The sequence below is a fragment of the Saimiri boliviensis genome, chromosome 4, assembly GCF_048565385.1.
Source record: "Saimiri boliviensis isolate mSaiBol1 chromosome 4, mSaiBol1.pri, whole genome shotgun sequence".
NCBI classification, from domain to species: domain Eukaryota; kingdom Metazoa; phylum Chordata; class Mammalia; order Primates; family Cebidae; genus Saimiri; species Saimiri boliviensis.
Genome location: NC_133452.1, coordinates 52927831 through 52946448, shown reverse-complemented (window position 1 = coordinate 52946448; position 18618 = coordinate 52927831). Strand labels below are relative to the sequence as shown.

Sequence of the window (18618 nt, the reverse complement as noted above, 5' to 3'; positions counted from 1 at the left end):
CTTATGCACAGAATTTTTTCCTCTCACAGCTAATAATATTAGAGCTGATTTATCTAAGTCTTACATAATCTATACCTTGTACTCTTTTCCATATGCCTGCCTTCTGGTTATTTCTTTGCACCAGCAATGCTGGGGAGGATAATAGAGATTAGGTAAATTCTAACTTTATTTTGAGTTAACCTAACAAATTCAAAAGAGTTTAAAGTGTTTAAAAATTAAGATGAATGATTTCAAATGAGGTATGCCAAAGACTGTGGTAATAATTTAGCTATATACTTCTCAATACCACCCCAGCTCCCTAAGTAACTTTGCTTTTACATGTACTCAATATTTCTTTCTTCTTAAGATTCTAGGATGGTGCCTGATTTGTTCAGCTTCTTTCTTCTCTCTGCTCACCACATGTTATGCTCGCTGCCGATCTAAAGTTAGCTACCTTCAGCTGAGTTTTTGGAAGACATATACACAAAGGGAGAAGGAGCAGTTGGAAAATACGTTTCTGGACTATGCCAACAAGCTGAGTGAGAGGAACCTGAAATGCTTTTTTGAAAACAAGAGGCCAGATGCCTTTCCCATGCCTACGTTTGCTGCCTGGGAGGCTGCTTCAGAGCTGCATTCTTTTGACCAAAGCCGGCAGCACTATAGCACCCTCCACAGAGTGGTGGACAATGGTCTGGAACTTAATCCTGAAAATGATGAGACGACAATGATTCTCGTGGGTACTGCCCACAATAAGTAGTTCATCCATCATCATTGACTTACGGTGTTGAGTGGTGTGCTCATTTTGGGGTTCTCCTAATGTATCACCAGCAACCTCGATATCTTCTGAATTTTCTTACCTTTATAGTGTCTTTACAAGACAGTAATACAAAGGAAACTGCTTTGAAGCTCTCAAGTGGAGTATCAGAATGTGCTCAAATTGATGCTGAAGGGTCACAAAGGTGCTCTTGCCTTGGTGGAGAGTGCACTCGGTAGGCTCAAATGTTGCTCCAAGATCTAAGATTTTATCATTCAACAGACAGACTTATGTGAGAGGGCTCATCAGTCTCTGTAAATATTGGTTGCAGAATTTAGGGGCAGAGGCAATGGCTTGCGAATGAGCAAGTTACTCTTAACAAAATTGCCCTACACAGTGGCTCCTGCAGTGTGATCAGCAGGATAGAATTAATTCCCTCAGAATCTGAAGACCTGAGTCCTCAAAAAAAATTAGTTGCAAGAATATGATGCCTAAAATTGAAAGTTTTAAACACTTTTTCACTGTATACTGAAAATATGCCCCTGGAAGCAGGGCTGAATCATGGTTTTTGTGGGTTTTATGTACTTTTGCCTTTGTGAACCACTTCCTACTTTCAAAATAGTAGTAATAAATATATAGATATATAACAAATGTATATATATTTATAACTGCATTGATAAAAGGTGAATATAGTAGCATTTTCTTCAACCTAAAAGTTTATATATTTCCTTCTGCTTTTAAAAGAAATTAAAAACATTTTTGTGGGCCCTTAAAAGTATGGTGGGCCTTAGGCACAGTGCTTCCTAGGCTGTGGGTACATCTTCGTGGGTTTGGGCTACTATAACCAAATATCATAGATTAGGTGGCTTATAAAAAATATAAATTTATTTCTCACAGTTCTGGAGGCTGGAAAGTCTGAGATCAGGGTGCCAGCATGGTCAGGTTTTGGTGAGAGCCATTTTCCAGGTTACAAACTGCTTGCTGACTTCTAGCAACCTCCCATGGCATAAAGTGTAAATAAGCTCCCTTGAGCATTTTTCAGAAGGCACTAATCCCATTCCTGGAGGCTCCACCTTCGTGACCCAATTACCTCTCAAAGGCTTTGCTTCTTAATACCACCAGCTTGGGGGTTGGGATTTCAACGTATGAATTTGGGGGAGACACAAATATTCAGACTATAGTAGGGTATAATAGGGTAAATTGGCCCTGACTAAAGGTCTGGGGGATACTTTCCAAAGCAGTACTGACATAAAACTGTATTGTAGTCTTACACTTATCAGAAATAATGCAAATTTTACATTTACAATGTACTATATCCAATGTATACATATATATATGTATATATATATGTACATAAATTCTTAAATCTCTGAGTAGAATTATGCTTAAAGAAGAACTATGTTTTGTGCTGTGGCTCATACTTTATATCAGTGAGAGTCTATATCCCCTAGTTTGAGAAACGTGAATATAAACTTATTACCATGAAACATGATGGCAAACTGAATCCTATAGGTATAAGACCCAGAACATGTCTATGTTATTGCTGTTTACAAGAAGAATTATATATTTGGTCTTTCCTCCCATTCTATGTGCAGAGTTCCTAAAACCTTTGGGACCTCCCAAGTGATATGTCTGGTAGTATGCTAATGAGATGACTGGGGCTAGGGGCTTCTGAATGGCCTCAGAATGGGATCTGGTTGCCAAGGGAACCAACGATGTGTTCAGAGGATTGGAAGTTTCAGCCCCACTCCCAGACCTTGGGGAAGGGAGAGGAGCTGAAGGTTGAGTAAATCACAAATGTATAGTGATTTAATCAATCATGCCTAAGAATAAAGCTTCCCATAAAAACCCAAAAGGACAAGGTTCAGAGAACTTCTGCATTGCTCAATACATGAGGGATGGTGTGCCCGGAATGGGCATGGAATCTCCGTGCCCCTTGCCCCAAACCTATTCCTGTGCATCTCTTCCATCTGGCTGTTTCTGAGTTATATTCTTTTATAATAGACTGATGATAGTAAATAAGGCTCTTTCTGAGTTCTGTGAGCTGCTCTAGCAAATGATGAAATCTGAGAAGGAAATCATGGGAATCTCTGCTTTGTAGCCATGTCAGACAGAAGATGTGAGTAACTTTAGAACCTACTGCTTGTGACTAGTGTCTGAAGCTGGGGGAGGTCTTATGGGACTGAGCCCTTAACCTGCTGGGGGTCTGCACTTTATACTGGTTAATGCCAGAACTGAATTGTGAGATATCCAGTTGGTGTTGGAGAATTTGTCAGTGTGGGAGAAAACCCACACAATTGGTGGCAAGGAGTGTTCAGTGTTGAGGGTGAATGTCAAAAAAAAAAGTTTGTCTTTTCTATGTATAATATCCTTGGGAACTTGGAGGTGCAGGGTCAGAAATCCGTGTGTGTATGTGGCAGGGACATACAGGGATTAGGAATGTGAGAGGGTAGAGTTGTCAGAATGCAGGGAGACAAAATTCAGCAAAGAATTCTCATTCTTAATCTTTCTTGACTTAAGCTTGCCTGCCCTTAAGTGTCAGTATCGCGAAGAAGCTTGTTAGAAACGCAGAATCTGACAGTATCTAAAACTGTTGACTCAAGCCTGCAGTTTAACATGATCTTAGCTGATTCCTGTTCAAGTTAAATTTGATAACTGTAGAGTGGTGGTTCTCAAACTTTAGTCCATATAAAAATCACCTGGAGGGCTTATTAAAATGTGGATTGCTGAACTCCACCTCCAGAGTGTCTGATTCAATAGGTCTGCGGTGAGGTAAAAGAATCTGCATTTTAACAGGTTTTTAGGTGATACTGATGCTGCTGATCTAAGGACTACATCGTGAGAATAACTGCTCTGCAGCACAGAGCAGGGCATTCTGGGGAGGGGAGGCTGTAAGAAATTCAGAACCCTGGGCTGCACTCCAGATCTACTGAATCAGTCATCAACCTGTCCAAGACTTTGGAGTGCCTTTCCATTCATTCAAGGATACCTTTTGTCCTTTGGGAATATTTTAAAGTTTACTTCACATAAGTTTTACATGTTTCTTGTAAACTCTATTTGTAGGTGTTTTCTTTGTTCCTATTGTAAATGGTTTCTTTCTAAGTGATTGTTATCTGAGTACATGAAAAGCTATTGTCTTGTGATTATTAATTTTATCTCTCTACTAATTCTTTTCTTGTTTATAGGGCTTTTTAGTATTTGAAAGTAAACATTTTGCAACCCCTAATGACATAATGGATCTAGACAATAAATAATGAATTCTAAACTATTAGGTGAAAACCGAATGGGGTCAGGCCTTTTGCAATTTGAAGCCACTCATCTATATTAGCATCACTAAAAATCACAACCAGATATTATGTGCCTTTTGAGGCAAGGCAAGAATAAGTACATAGTACCACCTGTGAAATATTGTTTCCTAAAAAGTTAAACCTAATACTTGTTTACAAGTGTTTAGACATTACATTGCTAGTTTATACGAAATGTGAGCAACAGAAAAAAGGCAATTAGCACCACAAGAAGACAACCAGATACATCTAGATATAGAACATTCCATTTTACATATGACTCAGTTTCCCCACAGATTAACAATATTAATAAAAGGAGAGTAAAGGAGATATAAGAGACTTAATAACCAGAGATGATATATAGACCTTATTTGTATCCTGTTTCAAACAACCAACTGTAACAAGATATCTTTGAAATATTTAGGGAAATATGAATGAATATTAGATGACTTTTAGAGAATTATTAATTTTGCTATGCATGATAATGGCATGCTAGTTTATGTTTTTTTAAAAAATTCTTCGGTTAGAGATGCATATTTTAATATTTGTTTGTGAACTGTCATTATGTCTAGAAGTTTCTCCAAAATACTCTAGGAAAGGCCGGGCACAGTGGCTCATGCCTGTAATCCCACCACTTTGGGAGGCCGAGGAGAGTGGATCACCTGAGGTTGAGAGTTCAAGACCAACATGGCCAGCATGGTGAAACCCTATCTCTACTAAAAATAAAAAATAATAATAAAAAAAAAATAGCTGGGCATGGTGATGACAGGTGCCTGTAATCCCAGCTACTCAGGAAGCTGAGGCAGGAGAATTGCTTGAACCTGGGTGGCAGAGGTTGCAGTGAGCCAAGATCATGCCATTGCACCTCAGTCTGGGCAACAAGAGTAAGATTCTATCTCCAAACAAGCAAACAAACAAATACTCTAGTTTAGGGAGAAAGCTGAAAGACGAATAAAAGTTTAGGGAGAAACCTGAAAGACGAAACAAGAATGGCAAAATATGGAAACTTTTGAAGCTGGATGGTAGGTACATGAAATTCATTACGTTATTCACTTTATATTTGTATATGTTTGAAAAATTTCATAAGGTACACAACAAAATAATTCATATGCTAACTGAGCAGGAGTTTACCGTCTAGTATCATTCTCAGCAAGGGCTCGCAGGAATGTCATTCCCTGAATTCTTAATATTTAGCCTGATGGCCTGTTCTCTACTTGAAGGACAGTTTGGCTGGTTCACACTTTGTCCATGTGAGTGTATTGTAAGCATTATTTCATTGTCTTTTGTCATTGAATATTGCTGAGAAGCCACAGTCTGATGTCTGATGCTATCTTTATTTTTTTCTTTATTCCGAACATGATATTTTATCCTATGTTCTTTTTTTTTTTTTTTTTTTTTTGAGACGGAGTTTCACTCTTGTTACCCAGGCTGGAGTGCAATGGCGCGATCTCGGCTCACCGCAACCTCCGCCTCCTGGGTTCAAGCAATTCTCCTGCCTCAGCCTCCTGAGTAGCTGGGGTTACAGGCACGTGCCACCATGCCCAGCTAATTTTTTTGTATTTTTAGTAGAGACAGAGTTTCACCATGTTGACCAGGATGGTCTCGATCTCTTGACCTCGTGATCCACGCGCCTCGACCTTCCAAAGTGCTGGGATTACAGGCTTGAGCCACTGCGCCCGGCCCTATCCTATATTCTCATTGGTTTCTTTCTTTATCTTTCACGTCCAAAAATGTTAAATAAGCCTTCAGGTACATCTTTTTTGGGTCAATTTTCTACTAAAAGTTACACCCTTTCATTGTGGAGAATCATTTTGTTTTATTTCAATAAAAGAGTTGGAAATTTTTCAACTTATTTTCCTTTATGTGCTATATGATTTTCAATAAACTATATTGTTTTGAATTCAAAACTAAACTGCTATGTTCCTATTGGAATTTAATTTAATTTAAAAAACTAAGTTAACTTGACGTTTTGGCTCTTGTTTCATCTAAGTTTCACAAGCATACTGGGAGGGAGGTATTACCTTTTCTGTTTGTATAAATAATGCTAGAGTCCAAAAAGGCTAAGGTGGTTAAGGTACTGTTAAGTTATAGAACATCATTTTAGACCTACATTTGTCTAATTCTAATTTCCATTGCACAAATTCTACCTGATTTTAGTACATTCTTGAATGTTCCTATAACCTTTCAAAGTATGTTCCCTTATTTGTAAAATGAGAATGTTGAATTAGTATATCTCAAAGTCTCTTTCAACTCTGTTGTCCTAAATCTTAGAGCCAGTAGTGTGTGAATTCCCAGTCAATTGGATTCTTAGTGTCCTCTTGGGAATTGAGGTCTATCTCCAAGTTTCCTGGCCTCTGTCTGGGCTCCTGGACCCTTTCCCATCCTGAACAGCTTTCGCCTTGGGTTTCTAAATATTTAGAATAGCGATGCTCACACTGTGCTCCTACTGTATCAATTAAGTAAACTTTCCGTTTTATTTTTTTAAATTTCCTTAGATAAAAATAACAATGGATATAGAAGAAATTTTTAGCAGTGGAAAGTTTATAAAAGATTTCAAATGGTCTCCAAACTTTAAATTTTATAGATTTTAGAGTCCACCTTTCTTTCTGGCCAGCTATCTTTTGATAGTTTCAGGTTTCCTGAACCTACAGCCACACCAATGCCAAGAGAAATCTTTACAAGTTTTAAATTACAATTAAAACTGAGATTAAAATCGATGAATTTCTTCACCTAATCACATTCACTGGGTCATTTCAAGAAATAGGAATAAGTAAAAAAAATAAGAACTCGTGATACTTAGTAACTTTGCTTAAGAACAGTACCTCAAGATATATGCATTCTTTGGCAATTTATAACCTATAAAATGGTGATTAGTTGTATTGTAAAAACATTCTGTATTGCCTATATTTTATCATAGAGATGTGCTTCTGCAATTATAATAATTGCTGATGGTTTCAACAGAACACAATTATTTCTCCCAGGAGTTTGTTGGTATTTGCGTCCTGGAGGAAACATGAGAGATAGTAATCAGTGTTTTAGAAAGAGTTACTTCCTTAAACAGTTGGCTAACTATGAGTGGGTTTCACGACCCTATGGATGAAGTCAAGCAATTAAACATATATATATACTTACAAGCTGCTGTTTGATAAATTTCCATCTTCTTTGGAGCAATGGCCTCAAAAACAGTTTCCTTCTCTATTTCTTTCCCTACAGACAAGTTCGTTGTTCCCACTAAAGATGGGATGGACTTTGTTTCAATCAAAACTGTTCCACTTTTATCATATCTCTCTAGTGTTTCCCACTTTTTTTCCCAAATGGATTTTTATTTTATCTGAAGCTTGTGAAAGAGATAAAAAACTTGAGAGGTAACTAAGGAAAGAGTTTGGATGGAGGGCCTGGAGGAAGGGCAGCCCTAACCTGTAGCCTCACTTCTACAGGAATCACCCTAGAGCTCCATAAAACACAGTTAGAAAACTCTTGTTCTAAATAGTAGATGCCCATTAGGATTGCTGGGAGAGCATTTAAAAAGTTCTAATGCCTGTGCCTTATTCCCAGAGACCACAATTTAAGGGGTCAAAAGTAAGTTCTGAACGTCAGGATTATTTGGAAAGCTCAGCTGATACTATGCAGGATCTAGAAATGATAACCCTTGTCCTGGAGTATCACTGAGAGGTCAGAGCAAGTCTGGACCAAATCTTACTTCTGACACAAACTACAAATGACACCAGGCAGGGATGACCTGGAAGTTGGTGCTCCTGATGTGTCTTTGAATCCTTAGGCCTATACAGATTTTGTTTTAGCATTTTGTTTCCCAGGGTATTTACTCCATGGTTTTCATTTTGTAATAAAGAATTTTACTGTAAATAGTCAGATTAATAACATGTTCCCAAAGCTATTGCTATTTTCAATTCACTTAAAGCAGCAGTCACAATATTGTTCTGACCTGCTTGCTGTTTCTTAAAGGCAGGAGAAGAAATTCCCATGTGAAGGATATCCTCCTTATACTAGAAAGAAAGCAAGATTCTTATCATCAAGGAGGGGCAATTGAGGCTGAAAGAATTTTGTATAGATTTTATTAAAATAATTCTTGCCTTCTTGCCTCCCCAAATAATTTAGTTGTTTTTTTTCACTAATTACTATTCTTTGTCCAATTCAGTAGGTAAGCGTTCAACTCCTTCAGTCTCCATTTCTTTATTAAAGACTCCCATGCTAGGTATTAAGTAAATGTGTATGCTTTTTTCCTGTTGATCTTTCTTATGTCAATTTAATTCTCAGGCCAATGTTTTAAAAGAATGCTAGGAGGATAGAGGTGAAGTTTTGCCTTCCCTACAGTTTCATAATTCAGGGCAACCTAGATACTTACATGCTGGGATACCTGAAAGATTCAAAACTTCTTCCCTAGAAGGGAGAGCACTAGGACAAATACCTAATGCATGCAGGGCTTAAAACCTAGCTGACAAGTTGGGAGGTGCAGCAAGCCACCATGGCACATGTATACCTATGTAACGAACTTGTGTATTCAGCACATGTATCCCAGAACATAAAGTAAAAAAAAAAAAAAAAAAACTTCTCCCCTAAAGCATTTTTAGCAAAAGAGCAAAAAAGACAAGATATCTAGACAGCCAGATTTCCTGTAAGTCCTAATTATAAACAAAAATGGAAGACAGACATTCATAAGGAAAGTGAGAGGCAATGCTAAGTTATTTAGTGACTTGAAGAATTTACTAAGAATCAAGCCTTAAGAAATTCTTCTCTGTGATTAAAGAAAAATAATATTAAGCAAATGCAGTCATAATAAAGATTTAAGGGTGACTCCCCTGAATGTACCTTGCCTTCGTGTTGGAACTCTGCCATGGCAGTGGATGTGACCCTCTGAGTTTGATCCAATCAGTTTCAAAATCCACAGGGCTTGTGGCTATACACATATGCTTTTCCACAAAAGAAAACTTCCTACATTTTTCCTCTTTCACCCCTCCCGGAGGTACAAAGCAAAACAGACCAAATGTGTGAGTGGTGACATAAAGCGGTTCTTGCCTACTCAGTGAGGAGAAACAAGCCTAAGTAGTTATGCTGGTTTAAACAAGTTTCATATTTTTAATAATCTATCTGCTGTATTTCTGGCCCAAATTTTAAGATGTCTTAAAATAATTTATAAATTGCTTTTGCTGTGAATATTCATCATTTTTTAAATATTGAGAATTTTATTACCACAAAGAATTTTTCTTTCCTTCTATTTCCACTCCCTTCTCTACTCAAAAATGCTACTAATAGGAAAATGGCCTGACATTCAGCTAACTGTGATGCCAGCCTTCTCTGGAATGTTGTGTTGTGTTGGGCTGTGACTTCCATGGAATTCAATTCCTGCTTACCAAGGGCTCCCACTTATTTTTTATTAATATAGTATGTTGAAAAGAGTAGAAAAAAGAAAAGCAATTCAATAGGCTCTTACAACTAGGTTTTGAGTCAGCCTTTGAAAAAGAGTAAGAGCAAAGAAAGCTGTTATATTTAGGCTTATCTGATGAGCTTCCTTTTGTTGTAGTTGTTGTTATTGTTGAGGGATTAAAGGGATCAGTAATCCTAGGAAAATGTTGAGAATGTGGCATATGGTGCTTTAACCCTTGGGTCCTCCCCTGCCTACATTATGCTGGGAACTGCTCTCTCCAGGTCTCCTGTTTCTACCTGGTTGGTTGTGAACCTACATTCTTCACATTTGTCCAGACTCTTCAGGTTAATAACCGAGCCTCTCACTTGGTTTTGCTGTACCCCTTCAGCTCTTGCATGGTAAGGAATGGCTGTAACTCCAGGTTTAAAAGCCTGATGCTCCTTACCTATGCGGATTCCTTCCTTGGATCCCCTCCCACTGCAGCGTGGGCTCTCTCTCTCTCTCTCTCTCTCTCTCTCTCTCTCTCTCTCTCTCTCTCTTATTTTTCTCTTTCTCTCTGCCTAATAAATCGCTCTCTGCTAAACTCTTTGGTTCCACAATATTCATTTGAATGGTGAGCTCACCGCGCCTCCAGTGCCCCTTTCCCCATTCTTTGGGTTAGAGAGGCCAAGAACCTCAGAATCTCAGAGTTAGAATGGGGAGAGAGCTGAGTATGCAGCCCAGCCCCGGTTACATCTTGGTTGCAAATCTCACTAGACCCTGGGGATTTTGTTCCATTCCAATACCTGGGTTTCCTACTTCAATCTTTTGGCTGGGGTGGGAGGCAAGTACAATAACAGCTACTTTCACAAATACATAATTACATGTTATTCTAGGATAAGACAGTGGCCAGATATCCAAAAATTTTAGAAACTTTGTAACTAACAGTGTCACAACGCAGTTGTTGGCTATCTGATGGAAGTGAAATAAGGGGTAGCCACCATGCACCCTCCCGTCCCCACCCTACACTGTTAGGGATTTCCTGGCAGGTTGCTTTTGGTAGAGCACTCTGCTGCTGAAGGCAAAGCAGATTGGAGCTCAGTGGAAGTTGTCCAACATTCGTATCTGCCTTCCATATCTATGTGGCGAGCACAGAACCCCCTCTCTATGTGACGTAAGGCAGCAGTTACATGTCATCTGGTAAGGATGACAGGTAGGCAGTTGCAGTTATGTGCCTTCAGCCCTCATGCTGAAGTGAATGCAGCATGAACGAGTCACTTTTTGAAAGGACCATCAGCAAAAATCAGTCTCCACAATATCAGTGAGAGATTTTGACCAAGTGAAGGGCAGAGATTGCATGAAAATAAACAGGTTCCGGGTCTTCTCGTTTATGCCCTCCAGGGTGCATTTCTGAACCTATACCTTAAAGTAAATTATGTGTCAGAGAAGGAGTGTGTGTGGAAGGGGGTCGAGGAATGGAAAGCAACTCTAAAACTGAAGTTTAAATATTAACCCTAGTGAAAGAAAAGTTTAAATATTAATCCTAGTAAAAGAGGACAGGAAAGAAAATGCCTCCTCCCCATTTTGTGCACAGCATTATGATGGCAGCAACATTCAAGTGCTGTGCATTGTACTGGGTGCATTACATCTAGACTTAGATCCAGAATGTGAAATATGGTGACTTTTAGAGAAGTATTTGTTTTTAAGAAGCATGTTATTTAGAGAATGGAAAAAGCCAAAAATAGTCAGAAAAAAAAAAAGAAAGCAAAGTAAGTAAAATACAGAAGCATAAGGAACAACCCCTCCTTCCTTTTCTTTTTTTAAGAAAAAGGAAAAAGCAGCCTAAGATATGTTGCTGTCTCTTACTTGAATGTCCTGGTTTAAGTTCATTTTATCTGGGCACGTTTCCTATTCATGTTAAGAATCAGATCACCTTTGTAATATTCCTTGAAAAAAAAATACATAGAATGTCAAGAGAAAGGACTGAAAAAGACTTAGAAAAAAGAGTAACAAAAGAAAAGTCCCACAGGATTAGACGACCAGAGCAAGCCTTTGTAACCGGTTCCTTTATAAGAAGTTCAAAGGGAAACCTAATTCTATCTATTGTAGCACAACATCATTTTTCTTAGGAGAATTTGGTTATCTTTCTTCTACCAAAGCATCCCTCTGAGCTCACTGTTCTGAGTAATGTCTTTCCCCACTCTAGCTAATGGTCTAAAATATTTACTTTGCATTAACAATGTGGTTTCACTTGACTGCTTCCAAGTAGGGAGGCATTTTGATTTTGAAGTGTTTGTTTTCTTTATTATTATCTGCAAATGTATAAGGAAGCCAGTTTTTTCTACTTCAATACCTTACAGTTAGCATACTAAATTGCACCTGCAACATTGGTTATTTGCCCCAAATTCTAGACTGAAACAAAGAAAAACAAACACCAGCATCAGTAAGATGAATAAGGAGAGCAGAAGGGTCATAGATAAAGTGAGACTCATATATATACTGTTACTAATTTCCTAGATAAGAAGAACAAGATTTTTGTCAATTACTTTGCCCTGTTTTGGAAAATCTTGGAATGTTTTTCATACCCAGATTTTCTTCCTGAGGGGCTCCCTGTGATTGCCATGTTGTATCAAATTATTCTGCCATTCTGACAACAGTTAATGGATTAGGGTGGGCATCTTGAATCTGGACAGTCAATTCATAGTATGGCTAGGGCCCTGGAAGTGACCTAGCATGAAACTCTACCTAGCACAGGGCTAGTGATTGGCTGGACAGGTTAAAGACTCTCTTTTTGGGACTTTAAATATGGGACACATAGAGAAAGTCACAGTTTGGGTGATTGAGCCGAATGCAAAAGACACCCAGAGAAAAGAGGGTAAGCGGAAGCTTCGAGGCAGCAAAAACTATGAGGCATCAGAAGCATTGAGGTGGAGAGAAGAAAAAGAAGAATAGAAAGATATTAGTAGGTAATTAAAAGAGCAGCACAAGCAGAGAAGCATTGAGTCACCAAAATGGCACAGGACTGAAGTAGAGAACCACAAAGGCTTCCTGCTGAGGGTTCAAGATACACTGAAACTGGAACGATTTTCCAATTTTTGTTCTTTCGTAGGGTCTGATTATTGTGCCCCAGAATATCTCTACAATAAACCCTAAAGATCTGACATAAACCAGATGCTGGTAACCTAAAGGAGTCTACCTAACACCATGTGGCTCCATGATGAATTTTAGGCTAATTTTCAATCATTTTCCATAATAATATAAAGTACACTATGTAGTGATCCGATTACATACTTAATATTTGCACTTGAAATCACAATTGATCTCAGAGTAGCAGAATGAATAACCCTCTTCTGAAACCTTCTACATTCATATAAATAGATAGTGGGAAAAAGTAAATGTTTCAATAAAATTATCAAGCTGAGTTCACTGTCATTATTTAATAAGGATCAGTTATTTTTCTGTTCAGGATCCTATTGCAGTTTAAATCTTGGTATTGTGGATTTGTTATTGTGAACAGCCAGGTACTTTTAGAGCACTGGATTTTCAGTGTAATGAATATTACTTGAAATAAGAGGGCTTCTACTGCATGTTGTGTTAGGACTGAGCAGTTGGGTAGGAGTCTAATTTAGCGATGAATGTGGACCACTGCCCTCTTCTGGACAGACTACAAGGAAAAACAGGGTGTAGTGTGAAAAGTTCTTCAAATATTTTCTAAGTTCACTTCAACAATATTTAATAAATCTCAATAGGTGTGAGTTTACTATGGCATGATGAACCAAACCCCCAGAATGCTGTAAATGACCCCTCCTTTGGAAAAGCTTACAGATCTGATGGGGAAATGAAATTGTAAATGAAAGATAACTTCACTGGCTAATACAATAAAGAATTAAATTAAACAAAATTTACTAGTATTATCACAACTTCGGGAAACTGAATTACTATCACTTTTTTGTGATACGCTTTCACTTTCTTTAGATGGAGACTGAAACCATATGCAAAATAAGCCGGTCAACAGCAAATGGTTAGAAGATCAACAGGCACAAAACATGATAAAGTTGAACTTCACAAACTGATTAAAACATTAAACTGAAATGCAGACTTACGCTATTCTGCTTTCATAATAAAGATCGCTTAAGTAAGGTTAATCATGGGTTCCTTTACCTCTGCAAGGTTGCTTTGTCATTTTTGCTTACTTCTCTTAACACTACAACAATTGCCTCATGTAATGCTAACTAACTATCACCCTTTGGCACAGAAAGACCTAATGAACATTTCAGAAAGTGAACCTGGTTAATTTAAAGCCTGTGAGACTCGCTGGCAGGTTTTAAGTCTAAGCCCTCAGTTCCCGCTACATCTTTCACTGGGTGGTACCTTAAGGGCCAGTCTGCCATTGGTCCTTGCATTTCACCACCTGGGGCTTCCAGGAAAGAAAGTACAAATTATTGGCAGGTGATACCCTGGAGTTCTTGGCCATAGTGTTATTTAACTGCACTTCTAACAGTAATCAAATAGAGACAGTATATTTATAGTCAACGGAGGGATTGAAGAAGGGAACATAGATTTGGTTGTAGAAGTTGAAGAAGTTTGTAGGAAAAAGAGGTACTGGTTGTATTTAATAAATTTCACAGTATTTAACAAAAAGTCTTTATTTTAGAAGAAAAGTTTGCACACTGAAAATTGTGCTGTTCAGTCTATTTTGTGTCTTAAGTTGCAGGAAGTTGACACCACTCCAGCAAGAAAAGAATGTGGATTCCCTTGCCACCTCTTCCTTACACCAGACAGAGTTGCCACTAGACAACCAGAATCATTCCAGCATGGGAGAGCAGGTGGGATAGGCTCAAACATGAGACCAGCAACATTTAAAATGGCCATAGAAATGTAAATAACAATCAGAATGGCTCACGTCTTCTGTGCTGGTTGTCAAATTATTGCCTCTCAGCTTAGAACTTACTGTTCACTGCCCTGGTGTAATGCGGGAGCTCCATCATGCAGATATTTCTCCTTGGCCAGAAGAAGGTGCTGTAGGGACACTACAGGAAGAAGGGGCTTTTCTTCTGTCTTTAGCGTGCCTTTTGCTGGCTTGCTCCTGCTGTGAACTGTGACCGGCAGGGCATGGAATACCCAGTGGCCTTTCCTTCCTAACTTGCTACTTCCAGTTTATGGTTTTCTTCCTGTCCCCATCAGTCTCCTTACACTCCAGTGAAAGTTTTCTGATTGCAAGGTTTAGCCCATTGTTCCCTGCCTGCAGTCTGAGCCTAGAAACACAATGGCCTTCTCCACTATCCATGATCTGCAATTATACCTTCTGCAACGAGATTTGAACCCCAGCATTAAATGGTGGAACTCTGTCTAAAAAGAATTCCTCTTTTGGGTACTCATTCTTAGCCCTAAATTCTGTACTGTGTTTTCCCGCCTTTCTTAGTAGCTAATCCTCTATAAATAGCTAATAAAATTTTATGTTTAACCTTCCACTTTGAAAATAGAATGATTATATGATTTCTATCTTCTGACCAAACCCTCTCTGACTCACCTTCCAAGCTGTGGGACTCCCCTCTGAAAATATCTAATAAAATCAGATTTGGATATTCTTGTTGAAGTGTCAGATCAGTGCTTCTGGGCACAAATCTGTATTGCAGATTGAAAATCTATGACCCTCGTGCTGTCCCCATTCTAAAGCAGCTAAGGAGTTTTGGCTTGAAATGTTTTCATTCCTCCTATAGATTCAGTCATAGCAGTCTTGTGCATTCAGATCAGAAGCAGAAGAAAAAAATATGACTAGTATGATTTGCTGAAATTTTTCTGTGTACACTCAACTCTAATATCAAATGTACCATTTTATTGAAATAAAAATGATTCATCCACTAGGAAAAAAATTCCCTCTGCTGTTTTGTTTCCTCTCTGGATTATGCGCCTAAATCTTTTGCCCTAGAGTTTATGCTTACAAAAGTCACCACTTAGATTTATTTCCCTACTTTAGCATCCTCATTCATACTGCTTTCTACGAATAGTTCCTTGATTTTATATTAACATCCCCCAAAATCACTGCTCACATTATTTAATTAAGGTAAAATTTCAACTTATACTATAAAAAGAAAAGATCTGTTCTTTTGCTTTCCAGAATTTCCAACAAGTACAGTACATTAGAAACCGATTTTTTTACCTAAAGATTAGAGTTTCAAGTTTTGTGTCTTTTTATGCTGAATTTTTTCTTTATTTAAAAATCTTCTTTTACTGTAACAATACAACAATGTGATATTTACACTGAAAAATGATAAATTCCCCCATGTCCCTGAGAGTAATCATCATATTGACATAGATCTGACAGCAAAAACTTTCTCAACTTTGACAAACATAATTGGTGCAAGGGCAAGCAGTTATCAACATTGTCGGTAACTAGAAGGTATAGATACTCTGCAGGAGGCTTTGGAAGCTACATTCACCACACTCAGCTGTTTATGATTATAATTCAGTGTGCAGATGACAGCTAGTGAGAGTAATACCTGAAATTCAGGAGAATTACAGCTGAAAGAGGTCTCTTCCAACAAATATGGAAACTAAGTTTGGAGAGCCTAAGCAACTTGCTCAGAGTCACACAGTGGGAATGTGGCTCGGGAGGATGTGGACTCTTCCTTTTTAATCTACACTACATCGGACATAGCTAGGCCAGTGTTCATCTACTGATGAGGATCGCAGCTCCTGTGTCCAAGTCACTTTCAAAAGGCAAGATTTTTATAGTTACTGTCAAGCTTAGCCTTTATAATCATCTAGATTTAATGATCACATTTATATTTAATTAGCTTCTCCTAATAACAATACTATTTTATCATAAATGGGTTTGGAAACCCTAAAATATATTTTGTGTAACTAAGGAGGTATTTTTTGGGGGGTCTCTGACCAGAAAGGGGTACAATTGTATTTTCTACTTTCTTTTGTAATAAACAGAAAGACATACAGGTCTGTAAGTAACAGTTAAATTATTGTATTTTATTACTACAACTAAAATCAGCTATGGTCATTCTATTGCAAATTACACGTTTTCATTTAGACCAACTACAAAGTTTTTCTCAGAACAATTATCATAGTAGAAAAAAAAATTTAAAGACATATTTTAAACAATTATTTTGTGGAAAAAGCACTAGAATAAGGTCAGAAGAATTAAATTCTAAGGTGGATTTTCTTACTATGTGTCCATGGTGATATCACATAAGTCTCAATTACACCGTCAGTGAAATGGGGCTAATGATAGGTGATAGATGTTCTTTTTATTTCACAAGATTCTTATAAGGGAAATACAGATAATAGGTAGGAATTACTTTGAAACTTTATAAAGAAAATATCAATGCTATTAAAGTTTTTCAATATTGTGTTATAATGTTGCTGACTTTAAATTTTCTAAATAAATTAGTATGTCTTATTTAATATTTGTAGTTGTACTTTGAAGTAACCACTACAAAAAATTAAGTTGTATATGATAAAACTCTGTTTTAAAAATGGATACATTTTAACGTTGTAGGAACTAGACTTTATACTTAGCTTGGCACGTCTTTTTTTAATACAAAATGCAAGGCCAACTAGAGATTTTTGCCTTCCACGATTTGGCCCTTGTCATGAGATTTCTTTTCAGACCACTAGATGGCGCAACTTAAGGTCTACTACTTGTTAAAAGAAATTGTCAGAGGTCTAGTGACAGACCGACCTCCTCTATGAAGAAAAAAACAAGTGAGGAAAACAAGAAAGAGGAATGTTATGAATACCCGAAGTTACACAGTGCTTCTCTTGCAAAGGCAGAGACGTGCAGAGTGCAGTGCAAGTTCAGGAAACCTGTTCCTACATGCAGTCTTTTTACTAACTCAGAGGGATCACTTTTGTCTGGGTATAGGTTTCATTTAGTCAATTCTCTTCAAATGGATTCCTTCTCTGTGTTTTCCTTCCCTAGAGACAGGACAGAGATCATGAGTTCTATGGGTGCCATGGTCTCTAGGTGCTCAGTACTTGGGAAGGATGATGATGGTGTTCTGAGAGGGCAGCCAAACAAATTTTACAGCCATTTGGTTCTATTCCTGACTCTGCCGTGCTCTGGGAGCAGTGTGTGACTACAGGAAACTTCTTCTGAACTTGGCCTAGTTCTCTGTAAAACTGACTGTATCATTTGGCACCTGCCTTCTCCGAGGAGAGTTTATAAGGATTAATGAGATAATGCTGCCTCAGACCCAACCTTTTAATGAAAGCTGCTAATTATTAACAAAGCCTCAGTGGGCAGGTCCATAATTAAAGTCTGACCTTTCATCTGTGTCAAAATCCTCCTGAAATGGGTGACATTATTGCTACAAGTAAAGGAACATTTTGCTGGAGAAGTAAAAATAAGTGAGAGGAAGGATACCAGGCTTTTGAAAGAAGGTGCAAAGAGCAGGGACGACCAACCTACACTAGAGGAGGGTGAAGGTGATGAATATTCTCCTCATTGACAAGAAAGAATCTTGCAGAGGAGTGGAAGTGGATCTTTTTCCTGTTCACTGAGGACAGAAGATGCAGAAAGGAATTCATCAAAATGGTTAAGACATAAAAAACTTAGAGAAGGGATATTTGGAAAGCAGGTGTTGTACATGTTTCTAATATGAGAGAATCAAACAGACCTGTTTCTAACTTGGTGAAAATTGTGTGTCATTAGGAGGTCAAATTTCATTAGAAGTTTCTATATTCTTTTAAAGACAGAATATTATTTCTGAATATAATTTCTGAAATGGGGAACATTCTAGGGGTTTTTTTCATGTTCTCTTTCTGCTGAGATATGAATTCAATTTCTCTCTTATGCTCTCCGAAGAACATTTCTTACTAGATTCTTCTTCAACCTTTTCTATTTTAATCTGGAGCATTCAAAGAAGTCGTGTTCTATTTCCACATATTGAAGACTTCATTGTTAGGTAAAATGAGGTTCCTCATGGAAGGGCAAGGTGAAGAGCGTTTCCACGCTGCCTTCTGCAGAAGAAAAAGAACTTCCCAAGAGGCCTGAACAAGACTGCTTTTATTCCTTCTTCCTCCTTCCTCCCCTCTTCCCTTCCTCTTTTCTTTCCTTTTAACTAATTTTTATTGAGTCTCTACCAAGTAAGAAGCCCTACATCAGGCCCCACATAAACATATACTTCCTATTGGCATGTTTAATTTGGCTTTCAGCTCTGTAATCTTTCTGTGACTAATAGAGAATGGAGAATATCCTGGTTGAGGACCACAGGTAACAAGAA

At 37.9% G+C, this 18618-nt stretch overlaps 2 protein-coding genes across 4 annotated transcripts in view; one reads left to right on the top strand and one right to left on the bottom strand.

Moving 5' to 3' along the window:
* CALHM5 (calcium homeostasis modulator family member 5) overlaps positions 1-16703 on the top strand; it is a 58591-nt gene extending 41888 nt beyond the window's left edge. For all 3 annotated transcript variants that reach the window (XM_074397579.1, XM_074397578.1, XM_003938637.4), the window contains one exon: positions 347-16703. In XM_074397579.1, the coding sequence (XP_074253680.1) occupies positions 347-736 (390 nt within the window). In that variant the 3' untranslated portion in view covers positions 737-16703. The remainder of the gene's footprint in view (positions 1-346) is intronic.
* The window catches only part of TRAPPC3L (trafficking protein particle complex subunit 3L), a 42299-nt gene that overhangs the window by 14794 nt on the left and 8887 nt on the right, over positions 1-18618 (bottom strand). The gene's annotated exons all lie outside the window — the stretch shown is intronic.